The 15010-nt window shown below is 41.5% G+C and overlaps 3 protein-coding genes across 4 annotated transcripts in view; 2 read left to right on the top strand and 1 right to left on the bottom strand.

Annotated features, from left to right (window-relative positions):
- The window catches only part of tanc1b (tetratricopeptide repeat, ankyrin repeat and coiled-coil containing 1b), a 96525-nt gene extending 88604 nt beyond the window's left edge, over positions 1–7921 (top strand). Inside the window, exons 18-25 of one of the 2 annotated variants that reach the window (XR_001310880.1) lie at positions 546–624; positions 4824–4957; positions 5316–5439; positions 5532–5707; positions 5850–5982; positions 6600–6642; positions 6735–6826; positions 7205–7297. Coding sequence is in view for 1 of the 2 variants with exons in the window: in XM_014016683.1 (XP_013872137.1) it covers positions 546–624; positions 4824–4957; positions 5316–5439; positions 5532–5707; positions 5850–5982; positions 6735–6826; positions 7205–7351; positions 7817–7921 (990 nt within the window). In the remaining variant the exon portion in view is untranslated. Of the gene's footprint in view, positions 1–545; positions 625–4823; positions 4958–5315; positions 5440–5531; positions 5708–5849; positions 5983–6599; positions 6643–6734; positions 6827–7204; positions 7352–7816 lie in introns of those variants that run through there. The other variant, XM_014016683.1, reaches the window with a different exon arrangement.
- An 824-nt stretch (positions 7922–8745) lies between these two features.
- On the top strand, positions 8746–10631 carry LOC106523304 (protein TANC1; the record flags this gene model as incomplete). Its single annotated transcript, XM_014016684.1, is given in 1 exon segment — positions 8746–10631. A coding segment is annotated over 1 exon segment (579 nt). The 3' UTR covers positions 9515–10631.
- Positions 10632–11535: 904 nt separating this feature from the next.
- The window catches only part of LOC106523294 (WD repeat, SAM and U-box domain-containing protein 1), a 10482-nt gene continuing 7007 nt past the window's right edge, over positions 11536–15010 (bottom strand). Inside the window, exons 4-6 of the mRNA XM_014016673.1 lie at positions 11786–11918; positions 11642–11684; positions 11536–11577 (exon numbers count right to left, since the gene is read on the bottom strand). Coding sequence (XP_013872127.1) covers positions 11553–11577; positions 11642–11684; positions 11786–11918 — 201 coding nt within the window. The 3' untranslated portion in view covers positions 11536–11552. The remainder of the gene's footprint in view (positions 11578–11641; positions 11685–11785; positions 11919–15010) is intronic.

Raw genomic sequence — 15010 nt, 5'->3', positions numbered from 1 at the left:
GACATACACATACTCATACATCAAATAATTCTCTACTCAGATAAATATTGTTTTATGAATATTTTTAATTGATTTATGTTTGTGGTCGTGCACATTATCAGTGAAATGAGACCTCAGTCAGACTTGAGAAAGAACTGTCTGCAGTTCTGAGGCACAGAAGAAAAGGTGATGTCACGTAAAGAAGTAAATATGGATGCTACATGTTAGCRTGTGTGTATCGGTTCTGAAGTTGTTCTGCAATTAGAACCCATTCAATAATTACCTGAATGCTTTTTTTAGTCCAGTGTTTATAKTTAGTCTTGCCTCAGAACTGGACCAAACTAATCTGTCAACCCTCATATCCAATAAAAACTATGTTTGGCTATTAATCCCACTGGATTTAACCTGAATAATCTCAGGCTTTAAATGTCAGTTTTAATAATTTTCTAAAATTCTTGTTTTTTCTGTCKTCTGCGTCAGATTTTTGCATATCCTCTTGAAGCTTTGTTTGATGTCTTTTACTCAGACTGTAGGTGATTAATCTAAGTTTCTCTTTTTTCTGGCAGGTTGTGAAGGACCTGCTGGCGTTGAAAAATGAGCATGCTGTGCAAATTGATAGTCATGACACTCTKTGGGGCGAGACAGGTATGTTCTCATCAATCTTTTAGCATCGTATGGCTCTTTTGTATTAGAACCTGCTGTTTTAGCATTCATGTCCCAGCTGCTCTAATTGAACGCTGCAGTGGAAGGTTTTGTCCCTTTTGCTCTTCAGTCACACCTTCTCTTGAGATCGTCTCGGCCTAAATGCACRTTCTAATTTCTCATGTGTTGTACTTCCTGCTCAGCATAATACTTTATCTTGTTGTTGAGATCCAGGTCACTGGATTATATTACAAGCATATTTCTTTGACTTCTTATCTTACGAGTTGTTTATATATCAAATTTAACCTTTTAGTTGTTAAACTTTTTCTTATCTGAGAAGGTGCATTTCATTTTTAATAATGCTGCAAAGGAGCGGGCAGCAACATAAAGTGAAAACCACATGCAGCTAACTGATGTAAGAGGGCTAATACGTGACAGAAATTTCAGTGAACTACATCAATCATTTGAAAAATATAACAGATTGTGGTCATTTCTTCTTTCTTTACTGTCATTTCAAACTCTAAATAAGATGGATTAGCATCAGACGGTTGCATGTAATGAACAAGACCATAAAAGTATTTATAGTTTACTAAAAGAGTTGCTGACGCATGAAGTCAGAGCTGCAGTTTTTAGTGTAAAGTGCTTTTAAATGTTGTCTCTCACGTTCAGCACAAATTTCTGCTTTAAGAGTTAAGTGATAAAACAGCTGTTCATGTTTGAGTTTTTTCTAAAACGAGGCTTGAATATTGTTAGAATTTAAAGACACTTAAATAGATTAAAATAACAGCTGTGATAATAGTGTGTCCTTTTTCGTTTGTAAGTAAGGGAGATTCACCACAGAGTTCTGTGCTGCAGGAATATATGGGTCAGCCTGTGAGCTGAGAGGTGGTCCACAGGGGTTACCTGGTGCTTCTGCTAAACTTATCACCTTTTTTTAACTCTCCTGGAGCAAAGAACACAGTTTAAAACATGTTCATGTAAGAGTTAGTTTCTGGGATTTATTTCAGTGAWCAAGTTCAGAATAAACTAYTTMAACTTGGGGCTTTTGCAGAAAGTTKTGGTTACTTTTCATGTAAATTTTGCAGCTGTTTGTATTTATATATTAAGTGCTAAATTATAGTCTRAAATGTGGTGCAGGGATTTTATTTCCACTCTTATTGCAGGTGTATTTAATGGATTTTTGCTTTTTGCACACATGGGGAGGATATTTAAATGATTCATTCATTTCCAGTTGCTGCTTTGCTTACAACTGGGGGAAAACGAATATCTTAACTTTCTGAGCCTGACTTGAGGAGGATGCATGGCTGTTTTTTTTTTTTTTTTTTTTTTTTTGCCTGACCACTTGTACATGTTTTTACTCACCTGGCAGACATACAGGCTCATCTGTATTCAGTGCGAATAGATGAGAAAAGTTTAAATGGTGACGTGGATCCACTGGATCCCGCTGGAGGAGTTTCTCAGGAGAAATAAAATGATTCGGAGGTCCTCTGTGTTCCTGCCTGTGGAGGAGTTGGGATGAGAGAGCAAAGGGAGTTCAGCTTATTGGGAACAGATGCAATCACCAAAAGATGATTAACAGCCAGCTCTGTAATAAATTAGTTTCACCTCAAGMTCCTCTTCTGCCTTTCAGCTGCAGGTTTAATAACTTGATGCTGGTGCTCTGAGGCTCAGAAATTAAAAGCATTTTCTGAAATATCCCCATCAAAACCAGTCATTCATTTCTGTTCCTGAATCTGCTCTCGGATAGCAACCCGTGAGACTTCCTGGCATAATCAAAATTCAATGGTATATTGCGCATTTATGCAAATATGCCCGCTGTGTTCTGTGTTTAAATAGAGACAGACTGGGTTGTACATCTGCGCCAGCTTCATCTTTCAGAATCCTCTTTTTAGCAATGCAGAACGCTTCCCTGTTCTGCAAAGAAAAGGTAATTTAACGGCATACAACCATCCGAGTTGCTGCAAAACTTGTTCAAGGCAAAAAGCAATTGTGGTGAAAGAGAAGTCTTTTGAGAAGTGAACACCGTGTAATATACTTCTGCATCATGTTCTTCTGTGTTATTGTTGGCACCCTGCAGTTACTTTATTTATAACATTTGGATTTGGTTTTATTTCCAAGTGTGTTGGATGTAGTTAAGTTCTTTGTATAACATTTGCAAAAAGTTCAATGAGATTTTTAGAGCTGCGTTATAAAACACTAATGGCAGGTTTTTTTAAGTGTTACAAATGCTAAAAAGTAAAAGTATCAGTTTGAGCTTTTCGACAGCTTCTGTGTCTGTGACTAACTTCACGTGGAACACTGTCTCCCATTTTAATGACTTTTTTTTTGTAATTATCATATTCTGACAGAGCAGGAACTCAAAGAAATAATAGATACAATATGCAGTATCTCACAAAAGTGAGTACTTCCCTCACTTTTGTTGCCAGTGGTTTACACAGTAATGACTGTGAGTTATTTTGAAGTGATGGCAAGTTTATGCCATTATATAAACTGTATACTRACTACAGTGTATCAAAGAGTCATATTTTCAGTGTTGTCCCATGAAAACATAATGACACGTACACAATAATATAAAGGGGGTACTCACTTTTGTGAGATGCCGTATAATGGGGCTTTGGAAAAAATGTTCCCATGAAGAGTACTTTTATATTTTCTGTTAAAAATAGCTGGTAGCGCTGCTGCATCTCAGAGAGAAAGTTAAGTCCCTCCTGGCCTGGGGGGGTTTCTGGTGGTGTTTGCATGTTCTCTCCATTCGTGCGTGAGTTTTCTCTGGGTGTTACGGTTGCCTCCTACAGAAATATGAATGTTAGGTTMATCTGTAGCTGTAAATCATCCCAAGGTGTGAGTGAGAAAATGGTTGTTTGCCTCATTTGTCTCTCTGTGACCCTGTGATGAACACAGTGACTGCTGGATATTGGCACTAGTGATGGATGGCTTTTCTCCCACATTGGAAGTTAAAATATATCCATTAAAATGGAGTTGAGGCTATGAAATTAATTTATCTGCTGCTTTTGAAAAACGTCTTTTTTTCCTTTTTAAAGTTTTGAGTGGCTCTGCACTGTGTAAATCTTTGTAATTAAGTTTTTGCCCATTTAATAATCAAACCTAATTAAATTCTCCATCAATTTCTGAACATGGGAAGAGAACCTGAGCAAGTTTAATACATAACATTGCTTCTTGTATCATCAACAGTCCTTACTTCCCAGGGACAAAAAGCTGTTTTTTTAATTTGCAAAGCCAGAATGTGAGGTCATGACCTTCCTGTTGTTGCAAACCATAAATGATCACACAAGAGAAACAAACTCCTTTAAAAATCAGGAATGCTGCTGAGATTACTGTGAATATTTACAGAAATGTTCTGATTGTGTCCAGGAGAAGTGAAAATATGTGAATAAGTTAACGCAGAAACAGCCATGAGTCATAAATATATAAATTGTCTTGTATTTTTTTTTTGTAAACTAGCGTCCAACGTGTTGCTAATATGGCTCCCTGAAGCCCAGTCTAAGTTTAGCTGTTCGGAGTCATTGTTCTGCTGATTTAACTGTGAGGAAATCCACATTTGAAGCAGATGGCGGGCGGGGTTGTTTTTGGCTGCGATGGCTGTACATCCAGATGGATGATGTCAGTTAGACATGGAGGCTCAGCGGCACCTTTTAGTCTCTGAGGTGAATGTGAGAGCAGAGCTGATCCCATTCTAGCGGTGGAACTCACTCTGTTTGGAGAACCGGCGCTCATTTAAAACCAGTCCATCTGTTGACTGATTGTAAGCATCCAACTTTGTAATTATAATATCTTTATAGTAATACTCTTCGCTTTTATTTTTTATTATCATTTTAATAATGTTAATTTAAAAACRAGTACAAACAGGGATTTGTGTCTCATAGAATTGATTTTGATGAGTTTTTGTTTATCTGCTGATGCATGAAATAACTGAATTCTCATCTCTTTTTGAGACATTGAGAMCAAGAGGCTGTATCTTATTGAGCTTGAATGAAAGAAGCATCTGTTTAAATTTAATCAGCACTGCTCGTCTTGTTTGTGAAGAATGAGAATCAGTTTGTACCTCAGCACTACAACCATGATCCTGTCCGCTGCATGTCGRCTAATCATAATCACCGTTTGTCCTCCTGAGCCGAGTGCTGGACTACCTCTGTTCTGTTTGTAAAGAAGTCCTAACAGCTGCATGTCTCCTCCTCCTCCAGCTTTGACGGCTGCAGCTGGTCGGGGGAAGATGGAGGTGTGCAGCTTCCTGCTGGAGCAGGGGACGTTGGTGCAGCAGGTGAACCGGCGGGGGATGTCCCCCCTGTTCTGTGCGGTCAGACAGGGGCACTGGCAGGTATGACTCGCCGAGCAGAACTTTGTTCTGATGAACTGGATTCACCAAACTGCTGAATCATTGTTAAACTGTGGCAGCTTCCAAACCACGAAATAATAGAAGATAAATGTCAGATTTGTAAAATAAAGTACAAACACTTTAACTGTACTGTAGTAGAAATGTTGGTTATATATACTTGAGTAATTATTTTTCAGATGGCATTTTACTTCTGCTCCTTACATGTTTAAAAAAATGGTAATAAGTAGAATGCCAAGTAATTTTACGGTAAGATACTTRTACATTTAATTTTACATGACATTTAGAACGCATGAGAACATCATTGCCTCTCAGAAACTAATAAAATCTAATTATTTTTCAGATTGCAGAGCTGTTGTTGGAACATGGTGTTGACATCAACATCAGTGACAAGCAGGGCAGAACTCTGCTGATGGTGGCTGCCTGTGAGGGTCACCTGAGTACTGTAGAGTTTCTGCTGTCTAAAGGTGAACGGCAGCTCCTCACGCGTACGACAAACACAAATGCTAATGTCCTGATTTGAATAAATGACCCTTCTGTGGTGCTGTTTGACCTAWAGGGGCTTCTTTAACTTCGATGGACAAGGAGGGACTGATGCCCCTGAGCTGGGCCTGTTTGAAAGGACGTAAGAACGTGGTGCAGTTCTTGGTGGAGAAAGGTGCGGTTATCGACCACACTGACAAAAATGGAAGAACTCCGCTGGACCTCGCTGCCTTTTATGGAGACGCAGAGATTGTAGGTCAAACTTTTTCTTTAAACAAATCGTTGCCTTTATTCAGCTTCATTTAATATGTCAAAGACTTTATTGGGCACATGAGGTTTTTAGCCGAGCTCTTGACTCTGGGATCTGTGTTCCTGGACGCCTGGTCTCCTGTAGGTCCAGTACTTGGTGGAACGAGGAGCAGTGATTGAGCATGTGGACCACAGTGGGATGAGGCCTCTGGACCGGGCCATCGGTTGTAGGAACACATCAGTGGTGGTGACTCTGCTGAAGAAAGGAGCCAAGCTGGGTAAGAGCACTTCTTGTAATTGATTACATGTTAAATATATTAGAAAGTTGGAGCAGTTTGTGCTTTTGTTATCAGCAGGAACTCGATGTGTATTTTTGTGTGGTGGCTGATTCCTTTCTATGTCCTGAAATGAAGAAAAACAGTTTTTTTCCTCAGTATCTCATGATTCTAAAAGCAATCTCAGAAACTTTGTGGAATGTGGGAAAACAGTTTCCATTTCTGCTTTTCTCTCTCCTGATCWTCAGCGTGTGTGTGTTCGTTCATGTTTTAGTGGTATCCCAGGACCTTTTCTTCCTCATTTGCTGCTCGACTAATTTCAGTAGAACTCATCACCCAGGTGGCGTTTCCAGCGTTACCTGGTTCTGCAGCTTATCTGCAGCGCTCTCTCTCAGAGCACCGGTGATAACAGACTGAACGTTTACATTTTCCTCTCTCCATGTCTTCCCCTCTGCGTGTTCGAGACTGTTTCAGGCTGAGAGACGCATAATTGTATGTTGTCACGCTGCAGTTAGGGACTGGTTTTCCCTCTCGCTACAAATGACATCTCCTGCTGTTGCATGACCTCTCTTCTCTCCCCCTCCTAACTTCTCCCTCTAACTGCCCTCAATAAACTAAAGGCTACAGAACGTCTCCTTACGATCGATCAGGTACAATCTTTAGGTAACTTTACCTTGTACCAATTTCAAGAGAATAAGCAGACGCTGGGTTTGCAACAAAAACGGCAACATAATATATTCCTTTTGTGTCAACAGGGAATGCTGCCTGGGCCATGGCTACTTCCAAGCCTGATATCCTCATTATTCTTCTGCAGAAGCTGATGGAAGAGGGAAATCTGCTTTATAAGGTAAAATGCAGTCAACTGTAAAGTGCAGGTTTCTGCATTGAGTCTATTTCCTGATTCCTGTTGTTTAAAAACAGACAAAAGTAACATCAATGGAGCTGTGGGGGACACACAAATGTCTAATCTAGTTGAATAAAGCAGTGCATGTTTCACACCACTTACCAAAGGAGCAATGATCGATGTTTGACATTTAACAGATTGAGTTTTGCAGCAGAAAGGACAAAGCTGTCAGATGTGACATGTTGGTGTGCTGAGCTGAACGTATAATTGATGGGAGGGAAGGAGCAGAGCCAGGAAACAGATACTGGAGGGAATATCTGGAGAATTCCTTGATCTGTTCCTCTTCCTCACTGCATGTCTGCCCCTCTTTATGTCCTTCAGAAAGGCAAGATGAAAGAGGCAGCACAGAGGTACCAGTATGCCCTGAGGAAGTTTCCCCGAGAAGGATACGGCGACGACCTGAAGGCATTTAAAGACCTGAGGGTCTCGCTGTACCTCAATCTCTCTCGCTGTCGCAGAAAAACAAACGTAAGTCTCTCAAACCCACAGCTCTCCTCCCCAGACAGTTTTCTGTCAATGTTTTAAAGAAGTTGTTTTACTCACATTTCTGCTAAAGTTAAAAAAAGACATCTTACTTGACAAAAGGATTTTTTTTAATGTAGCATAAAGACAATTTAATGTATTTGAGATATTTGTAAGTCATAGTCCTACAGGAAGACTTGTGTGGTGTGCCAGCTGTTTATACAGTTGTTGCAGATGAGATAAACAGGCTGCATGAGGCGGTCAGCAGCATTTTTACCTGCTGTTTATCTCTGAACCTGTAAAATGTTTTAATGTTGATCTCACTTATTTTATGTGAAAAATACAGTTTAATACAAAGCAAATAAAGCAACAAATTTGTAAAGAAAATTTAAGCTAAAACTTGGTGTATACTTAAATGCTTCCGTTTTGTTGTGTAATCGTTGTAAGTTGAAAATTTGCCCTTTTTTTAAGGATTTTGGGATGGCTGAAGAATTTGCATCAAAAGCACTGGAGCTGAAACCTAAATCCTATGAGGCGTACTACGCTCGAGCCAGAGCTAAAAGAAGCAGCAGGTAAAGTATTCAGTCCCTCCACAGCAGCTTTMGTTTTTTTTTTCTGTGCAGCTGGTAACAACGTCTCTCCTCTCGCAGACAGTTCACAGCGGCGCTGGCTGACCTACATGAAGCAGCCAAGCTCTGTCCCAACAACCGAGAGATCCGTCGGCTGCTCGCTCGGGTCGAGGAGGAGTGTAAGCAGATGCAGAGAACTCAGACCAAAGGAAGCTTTGGGGCTGCAGGTGCTTCCAGTCAGGCATCGGGGGACCACGAGTCCGACCAGGAGCAGGAGGAGGTGCAGGACGAGCCCTCACAGCACAGCCTGGCAAGAAGCCTCGATGGTCAAAGAGGCATTTTAGAGGAGGAAGAGGAGGAGGAGCCAAAGCCTGACAGGACAGGTGAAGCCTGCTGGTCCCAGAACAGCTACCCCTTCAACAGATTCTCACCTGCTGATTCCACAGCTGTCAACAACGGCCTGGGACATCCAAATCTGACCCCCAGCTCACCACCGGGTCCGAGCAGACTCCCCCCTCACAGATACCCCCGAGAGCACCGGGAGGCACTGGCCCAACAGGTTCTGGTCCTGCAACCCACCAAGCAGGCCCAGATAGTAAAAACTAATCAGCACATGAGCTCCATGCAGGCTGCAGGTGGAGCAGTGGGAGGCCGCACTGCTGGGGCCAAATGTCAGTACGCACCCTCCAGCCCTCTACCGAGCCGACACATGTCCAGCGCACTGAAACCGGGCCCGGGTATCGACATCAGCCCCCTGCCTCCCCCAGCTGAGGAGCCCATGTATGAGAAACGCATGTTACTGGCAGCTGCGTCCACCTCCATGAGTCCGAGTTGTGACGGTGAGAGCTTCCTGTCCTGCAGCACCTCCAAAGGTCTGGGCCAGGACAGGCTGTCCTCCCACTCTGCTTCTTCCCTGGACGGACTGGCCTGCTCCGGTCCAGGACACCAGGGGAACCATGCCGACCCAGGAAACGAGGGTCTGTGCGGTGCAGCAGGATCTCAGGGGGGAAGCGTCAGCAGCATGCGTGTGTCCAGTTCCACCAGCAGCCTGGCGTCCAGCAGCAGCTTATCAGACAGCGGCAAGCTGGGACCTGACGTCCGCTCCAAGATCCCTGACAAAACCAAGCACAGCCAGCAGGCCAGCTCCGCTGCCGAGTACAAACCCAGACCTTTCATGGGCATCATTGACAAGACAGCCCGCTTTCAGCAGCAGATTCAGCAGCAGCATCCAAGCCTTCAGTCTGCTAGTCGCAGCTGGCTGAGCCACTCCTCCGACGGCTTGGTGTGCCACAACGTGTCAGCGATGGGCCTCCAGCCAATGGACGGCAAATCAGCCAGCGCTTACCAGGACCAGCACAAACCTCCACTGCCGCAGGGTGGCATGGCAGTGAACAGCTTACACAATGGCATGCATGCCAAGGAACTTGCAGAAAAGTTCTGCCAGTCGGCCAACTGTTACAAAGAGTCCAAGCCGGCGCTGGCCATGTCGCACACTTTTATCGATGGCAAGTCCAAGCCRCCTGGCCTGGTCCGAGATAATCCTGCCATTCACGTAGCTTCAATGAAACCAAAGCGATCCTTTATAGAGTCGAATGTGTAGAGATGTTTAATCTCTCGTCCCGTCCACAACGCACAGTCTCTAGCAAAAAAAAAAGTGAGATTTAATTTTCTTTTGTAAAAACTGGCCCCAAACTCATTCCAGTCTCACTTTGAAGCCTTGTAAGAAGTAAAGTAGTGAGCTGTTTGTATTCACAAACACTAAGCACACTAGTCCAGATTTTACTCGTSCCGATCTGCCGCAGCTTCTGTTACACGACAACATGTCCGCAGTCGTTCAGCCAAGCTGGAAACGTTTGCACTGATGGAGCTCTGCTGTCAAACCCGGTCAACTACACGACGACGGCGAGCACTTTACACGCAGTTAGGTCATGTGAGTGCTTAACACGTCGTTTTAGTGTAAAGTCATTACAGAAGAGTTTGAACTGTGTTTTATGGTGCTGCACGTGGAGAAATTCAGACCCCTTCACTGTTTGAACACTGTTGTACATTTTGTTTTCCATTAATGAAAGCAGTTCATGCGTAGAAGAGTTCAAACCCATCCATGCTGCTTAATTTATCAGTTTAAAGTTAAATTTCCTACAGCATTGGTGCTGAAAGTGAAGGGGTCCGAGTGAAAGTTTGAGTGGAAGGGATGGTCATTCCTGTGATTTATGAAGGACGTTTTAGATCCTCATGTGTATATTCTATAAATATGTACTTCTTTTCCAGTGAAGGTCTGTTAAGTGTACTGACTTGTGTATTTTGAGTTTAAGGCACAATGTTGAAATGGTGTTAAACATATTTGTACATGATATAAAAATAACCGTTAATTTCTTTATCTGCTTGTTGTTGCCGTCTAGTTAATTTATTCACAGTGCCAATGGCTTGGTCTATTGTAAAAGCAATATATTTTATATAGTTATTTTTGCACAGCTAAGACATTTTATGATTCTCAGTAATATTGAGATTTCAGTGCATGCTACGATTGCAGTTTATATTCCAGAGTAACAAAAGCAGATGTTCAGGGGCTCAGTGCCATCCGCTTGATTATTTTATGATCTACGTTAAATGCAATTGTTGCCATGTTTTCAGTATTGTGAGCTTTCTAGCTGTGATACTGTAATTGAACATTATGGCCATTATCATGGGAGAGCAAAATAAAGACCCACTGAGAAAAATCTGTTTCGTTTAGCTTTTGTTACATTGCTGATGAGGATAAACTATTTTTTAAAAGGTATTTTTGAAAACCAAATGGCATAATCCAGACTAGTTCTGTATTTGAATGAACTTCATGTTGAACATCTTTCAACTAGTTTTAACTCTGTTCGTTTTACCATAAAACTGTACAAGAAGCAAAGTAAAAACAACCTGCTGTCTTCTCTGCTGCCGCATTTAAATAAACTAAGCTCTAACCAACATCTTTATTTTTAGGAAAATGAGTTGAAGACAAACTCTAAAAATAAGCTCAAACTAAATATTGCAAGATTTCACATTCTGTATGTGATGTGAATGATTCAGCTACAACTACACCAAATATTAGCTAAAAAAAAACAAAAGTGATTATAGCTCTTTAGTTTTAAAGTCTGTTTTCTGTGCCAGCCATCTGGAATTAGGTCAACTCTTAAAAAGGTAATCTGTTAAAGATATAATCTGTCTCTAATGATCATTTCCTGAAAGTTTCCTTCCAATTTGTTCAATGAGTTAAGAGATTTTTTAGTAATTGAGACTGGCTTTAATATTCGGCAGCATTTGATAAAATTCTTACATAACCCTAAATCAACCGATGTCAATCAAATCAGACCAAATAAGGGTTTAACAGCAAAACTGTGCTGAATTACTTGTAAATTACATTTTACTAAAGGCCTATTTAAATTATCCACTATTTTGTGTTTACATCTAACATGATGACAAATGTCTGGCTAATAAATGTAAATTACTTAGACCAGACTGATTCAGATTCTATGAGATGTGACTCGGCACAAATCGTTCAAGATCTAAACACGTCAGTGATAATCTGAAGTTTCTCAGAATAAGTGCTCTTGGGTGGAAGTACCTGCTGATCTAAAATGAGCTGCTGTGTTTTACTGGCTGGACTTCCATCAGGTTCTGGCCGTCTTCAGGGATCTGTTGGGGGTGAGGAGTGTGGTGTGAAGGGGCAGGTTCGTCATGGAGCTGGTTTTGTTYTTACCTCGGATCCAGCTCTATAGAGACTCGCTCATAGGAATATCCATCTGTGGAACACAAACACACACCTTTCATACTCAGATGATGAATGCATCTGCATCTGAGGCAGGCTCTGGAGACGTTTTTTTTTTTTTAAACTTGAACCAACCTGCAGCGATGACTGGATCCTTCATCAGCTCTCTGATTGGACGCAGAAACTCATCATCAGAGGCTTCGGAACCGCTCTGCTCTGCTTTCAGGGCCTCGATTTTCCTCAGGAGACGACCACGTAGGCCTACAGACTGAGGAACCACAGCTCTGCGTTATATTCAGTCATGCCTTTGTCATTCAAAACCATCTCACTTCTGTTTTGTGTGGAAAAAAAAGCGAGGCTGCATCTCTACACACTGACCTTGTTCTGACAGAAACAAAAAGCACAAATGAAKCTTTATCCACGCTTCGTTAATCTGTGCCGAGTCACAGAGCGAGACATTTTGCTCAAGCGAGGTAACATCTCTRCTTATTGTTCCAGAGAATAAAACTCCAAAAAGGAGGGGGACAGTGCACACAGCTGCATGTCTCCGCCTGCTTACAGTCCCCTTTGAATTTGTCAGCAGCAAATTTTTTACCAGCAGCTAAAAAGGGAGGGGCGACCTTTATGGCTGCACATGATTAGTTGTGTGTCTGTAATGGCAGAGCCACTGAGGAGCAGGTCTTATTCAGACACACAGAACAGTTGCAGTGGCCTTCGCCTTGTTAAAACCTGCAGAAGCTGTCAGAATGTAGGAACTATATCATTTACATTTGTATTTAATTACTCCGCCTCTAGGCAGGGGTGGAGCTAAATTTCTTTGCGGGGGTAGYACAGGGGTGGCCAWGGTGTTTTTAGCARGGCACATACAAATAAAGAAAAGCACTCTGGATTGGAAAATTGAAGATGGGCACCGCCACTAATTCCAAATKAATTTAATTYAGCTGTTTTAAGACAGAGCTGAAATTCTGTGTTCAATGATAAAAWAAWAAATAAAAATGCTAGCTCAYCACAACTCAGCCATTTTCAGACRTACAAAGCTGAAGTGTAGAAGTAGCCGAAAACAATCTTTACCAAATATTAAATGCYAATCAAAWYTTCAAGATGGCCACCACAGCTAACTTTAAAATGCTATAATTCAGCTATTTTAATATTTAAGATTAAATGTGTTTTGGAGTAGCTAAGAATGATCACATTATTGATGCTAATCCTAAATTCGGCTAACCACTAATGCTAATTTTACAAAAGGACTATAAGGCTAACATTTTTGAACATATAGCTGAAAATGTATATAGTACAGCAGTGTCATAACAGTTTAACAAAATCTAAATCCAAAAGCAAAATCTGAAATTCCCACCCACTTAATTTGGGGGTGGCACATCAGGTACCAGGGGTGGGCCACCATCTGGCTCCGCCCCTGCTTCTAGGATAACACTGCTACAATGTTTAAACATTCTATTGGTTTATAACTTAAGTCACTTGTTTGCACTTTTCCCCCCAATTAATACAAGTCTGGATCTGTATATTTGTCTTTTCATATGCTAATTTTAATGCAGCTGTATTAAAAAAAAACATGGATTCAGTTACAAATTTTTTAACTGTTAAATGGACTTCAACACCTTTCTGTCCACTCAAAGCACTTTACAATCTGTGTCCTCTTTACCCATTCCACATATATATCCACACAGCTTTTTCTCTCTCTGCAAAACTAATCTAGATCAGTGTTTTTCAACCCTGGACCTCAAGGCTCACTGTCCTGCATGTTTTGGATGGTTCCCTGCTTCAACACAGCTGATTTCARTTGATTACTGATTAGCAGGCTTTTGTTGAACTGCAATCATCTGAATCAGGTGTGTTAAAGCAGGGAAACCTCTTGAGGACCAGGGTTGGGAAACACTGATCTAGATAAACCATTCTACTGTAGAGCGACTAGTCAGCGCTTTAGATAACATTCATGCACTGATGGTACACACAGAGGCAGTGGGGGGGTTCAGTGTCTTGCCCAGGGACACTTCAACATGGGACTGAATAGCAGGGGAATTGAACTGCCAACTTTCACGTTGGAGAACGACTCCCCTAACCACTCAGCCACAGCCGCCTCTGTTAACTAAATTAAATGTCTTTATCTTCTGCCAAGTATAAAATCATCTGGGGAAAGTTAGATTGTTTTATTCACGTTCTGGTGTCAAAACTGAACACATCGACTCCAGGTTCTCAGCCCGTCTTGTTTGCGCTTCTCTTTTGAGCTCAAAGTCCTTGGACTGTGGTGAACACGGAAAAATCTGCCTTTGAGTAGTCTATGGTGTGTGGGAAGTGCACAATGTTTTAGAAGCTCTAATTTAAAGGCACAGTGTGTAGGATTTGTTGTTTTCAGCGACATCTAGTGGTTGAGTGGTTGAATCATCCTCCCTGGTCCTCCCCCCCCACCCCTGCTTCCAAACGCAAAGGAGTTGCTACGGTGTCTCTCAGGTGTCAAAAACCTTTGATAATTCCAACCGCSATGTCTACCAGCAGCTTCAGGGCTAGTGATGTTTCAAGTGGTAAGATTATGAGCTTTAATAAGTAAAATTATCCCAGCTACAATGACAGACAACAAATATTACATTTATAGTATTACAACTAAAACCGTTTGTGACGCCGCCACCGCAGTTTGTCCTTCATGAGCCTTTGTAGACAAGATGGCGGCTGCCTGTAGTGGCGACCCATGACCATGGAGATATAAACTGCTCTTTATAGAGATAAAAATAATAAAACAAGGTCTTTGTCTGCAATGATTAGACATGTGTTTTTTATTATTGTCATTTATCTCAATTTCAGCTAAAATAATTGACAAAATCCTACACACTGTGCCTTTAAATCTTTAGTTTGTTTTCTTTAAATCTCTTGTTTTATAGCTCACTTCGACTCATCTTGTCAAWAAGCTGAAAGATGAAATCATTACTGATACACCACTAGTTATCAAAAATCACTTTCATAAAGTAATGCATCGTTTGCGTTTGTGTGTGTGTACGTTTGGCAGGGGTGGGATGTGGGGGTCACATCATTCAATCAAGCTGAAAGTATCTGCTGAACACATCTGCCTCCCTGACTCAGCTAATAAACTGTCATTCGTTAGAAAAGTTGCGCTCTACCTTTTGTAATGCTTCGTTTWGGATTTCCATAAACTCCTGCATCTTTCATCAAGATCTCCATACCACCCACTTTACATTTAGATTGATAATTTGATGCAGTGGGAGGGGGGATTCTTTCCTCTCTTTGCTCAAAACATGAATATTTCATAAAGCTTACTGAAATCTCATTTGCTGTGTGTGTGTGTGTGTGTGTGTGTGTGTGTGTGTGTGTGTGTGTGTGTGTGTGTGTGTG

Source organism: Austrofundulus limnaeus, unplaced genomic scaffold (genome assembly GCF_001266775.1).
Source record: "Austrofundulus limnaeus strain Quisiro unplaced genomic scaffold, Austrofundulus_limnaeus-1.0 Scaffold152, whole genome shotgun sequence".
In the NCBI taxonomy this organism is placed as follows: Eukaryota; Metazoa; Chordata; class Actinopteri; order Cyprinodontiformes; family Rivulidae; genus Austrofundulus; species Austrofundulus limnaeus.
Note: the sequence above shows the minus strand (reverse complement) of the source record. Positions and strands in the feature narration are given on the sequence as shown.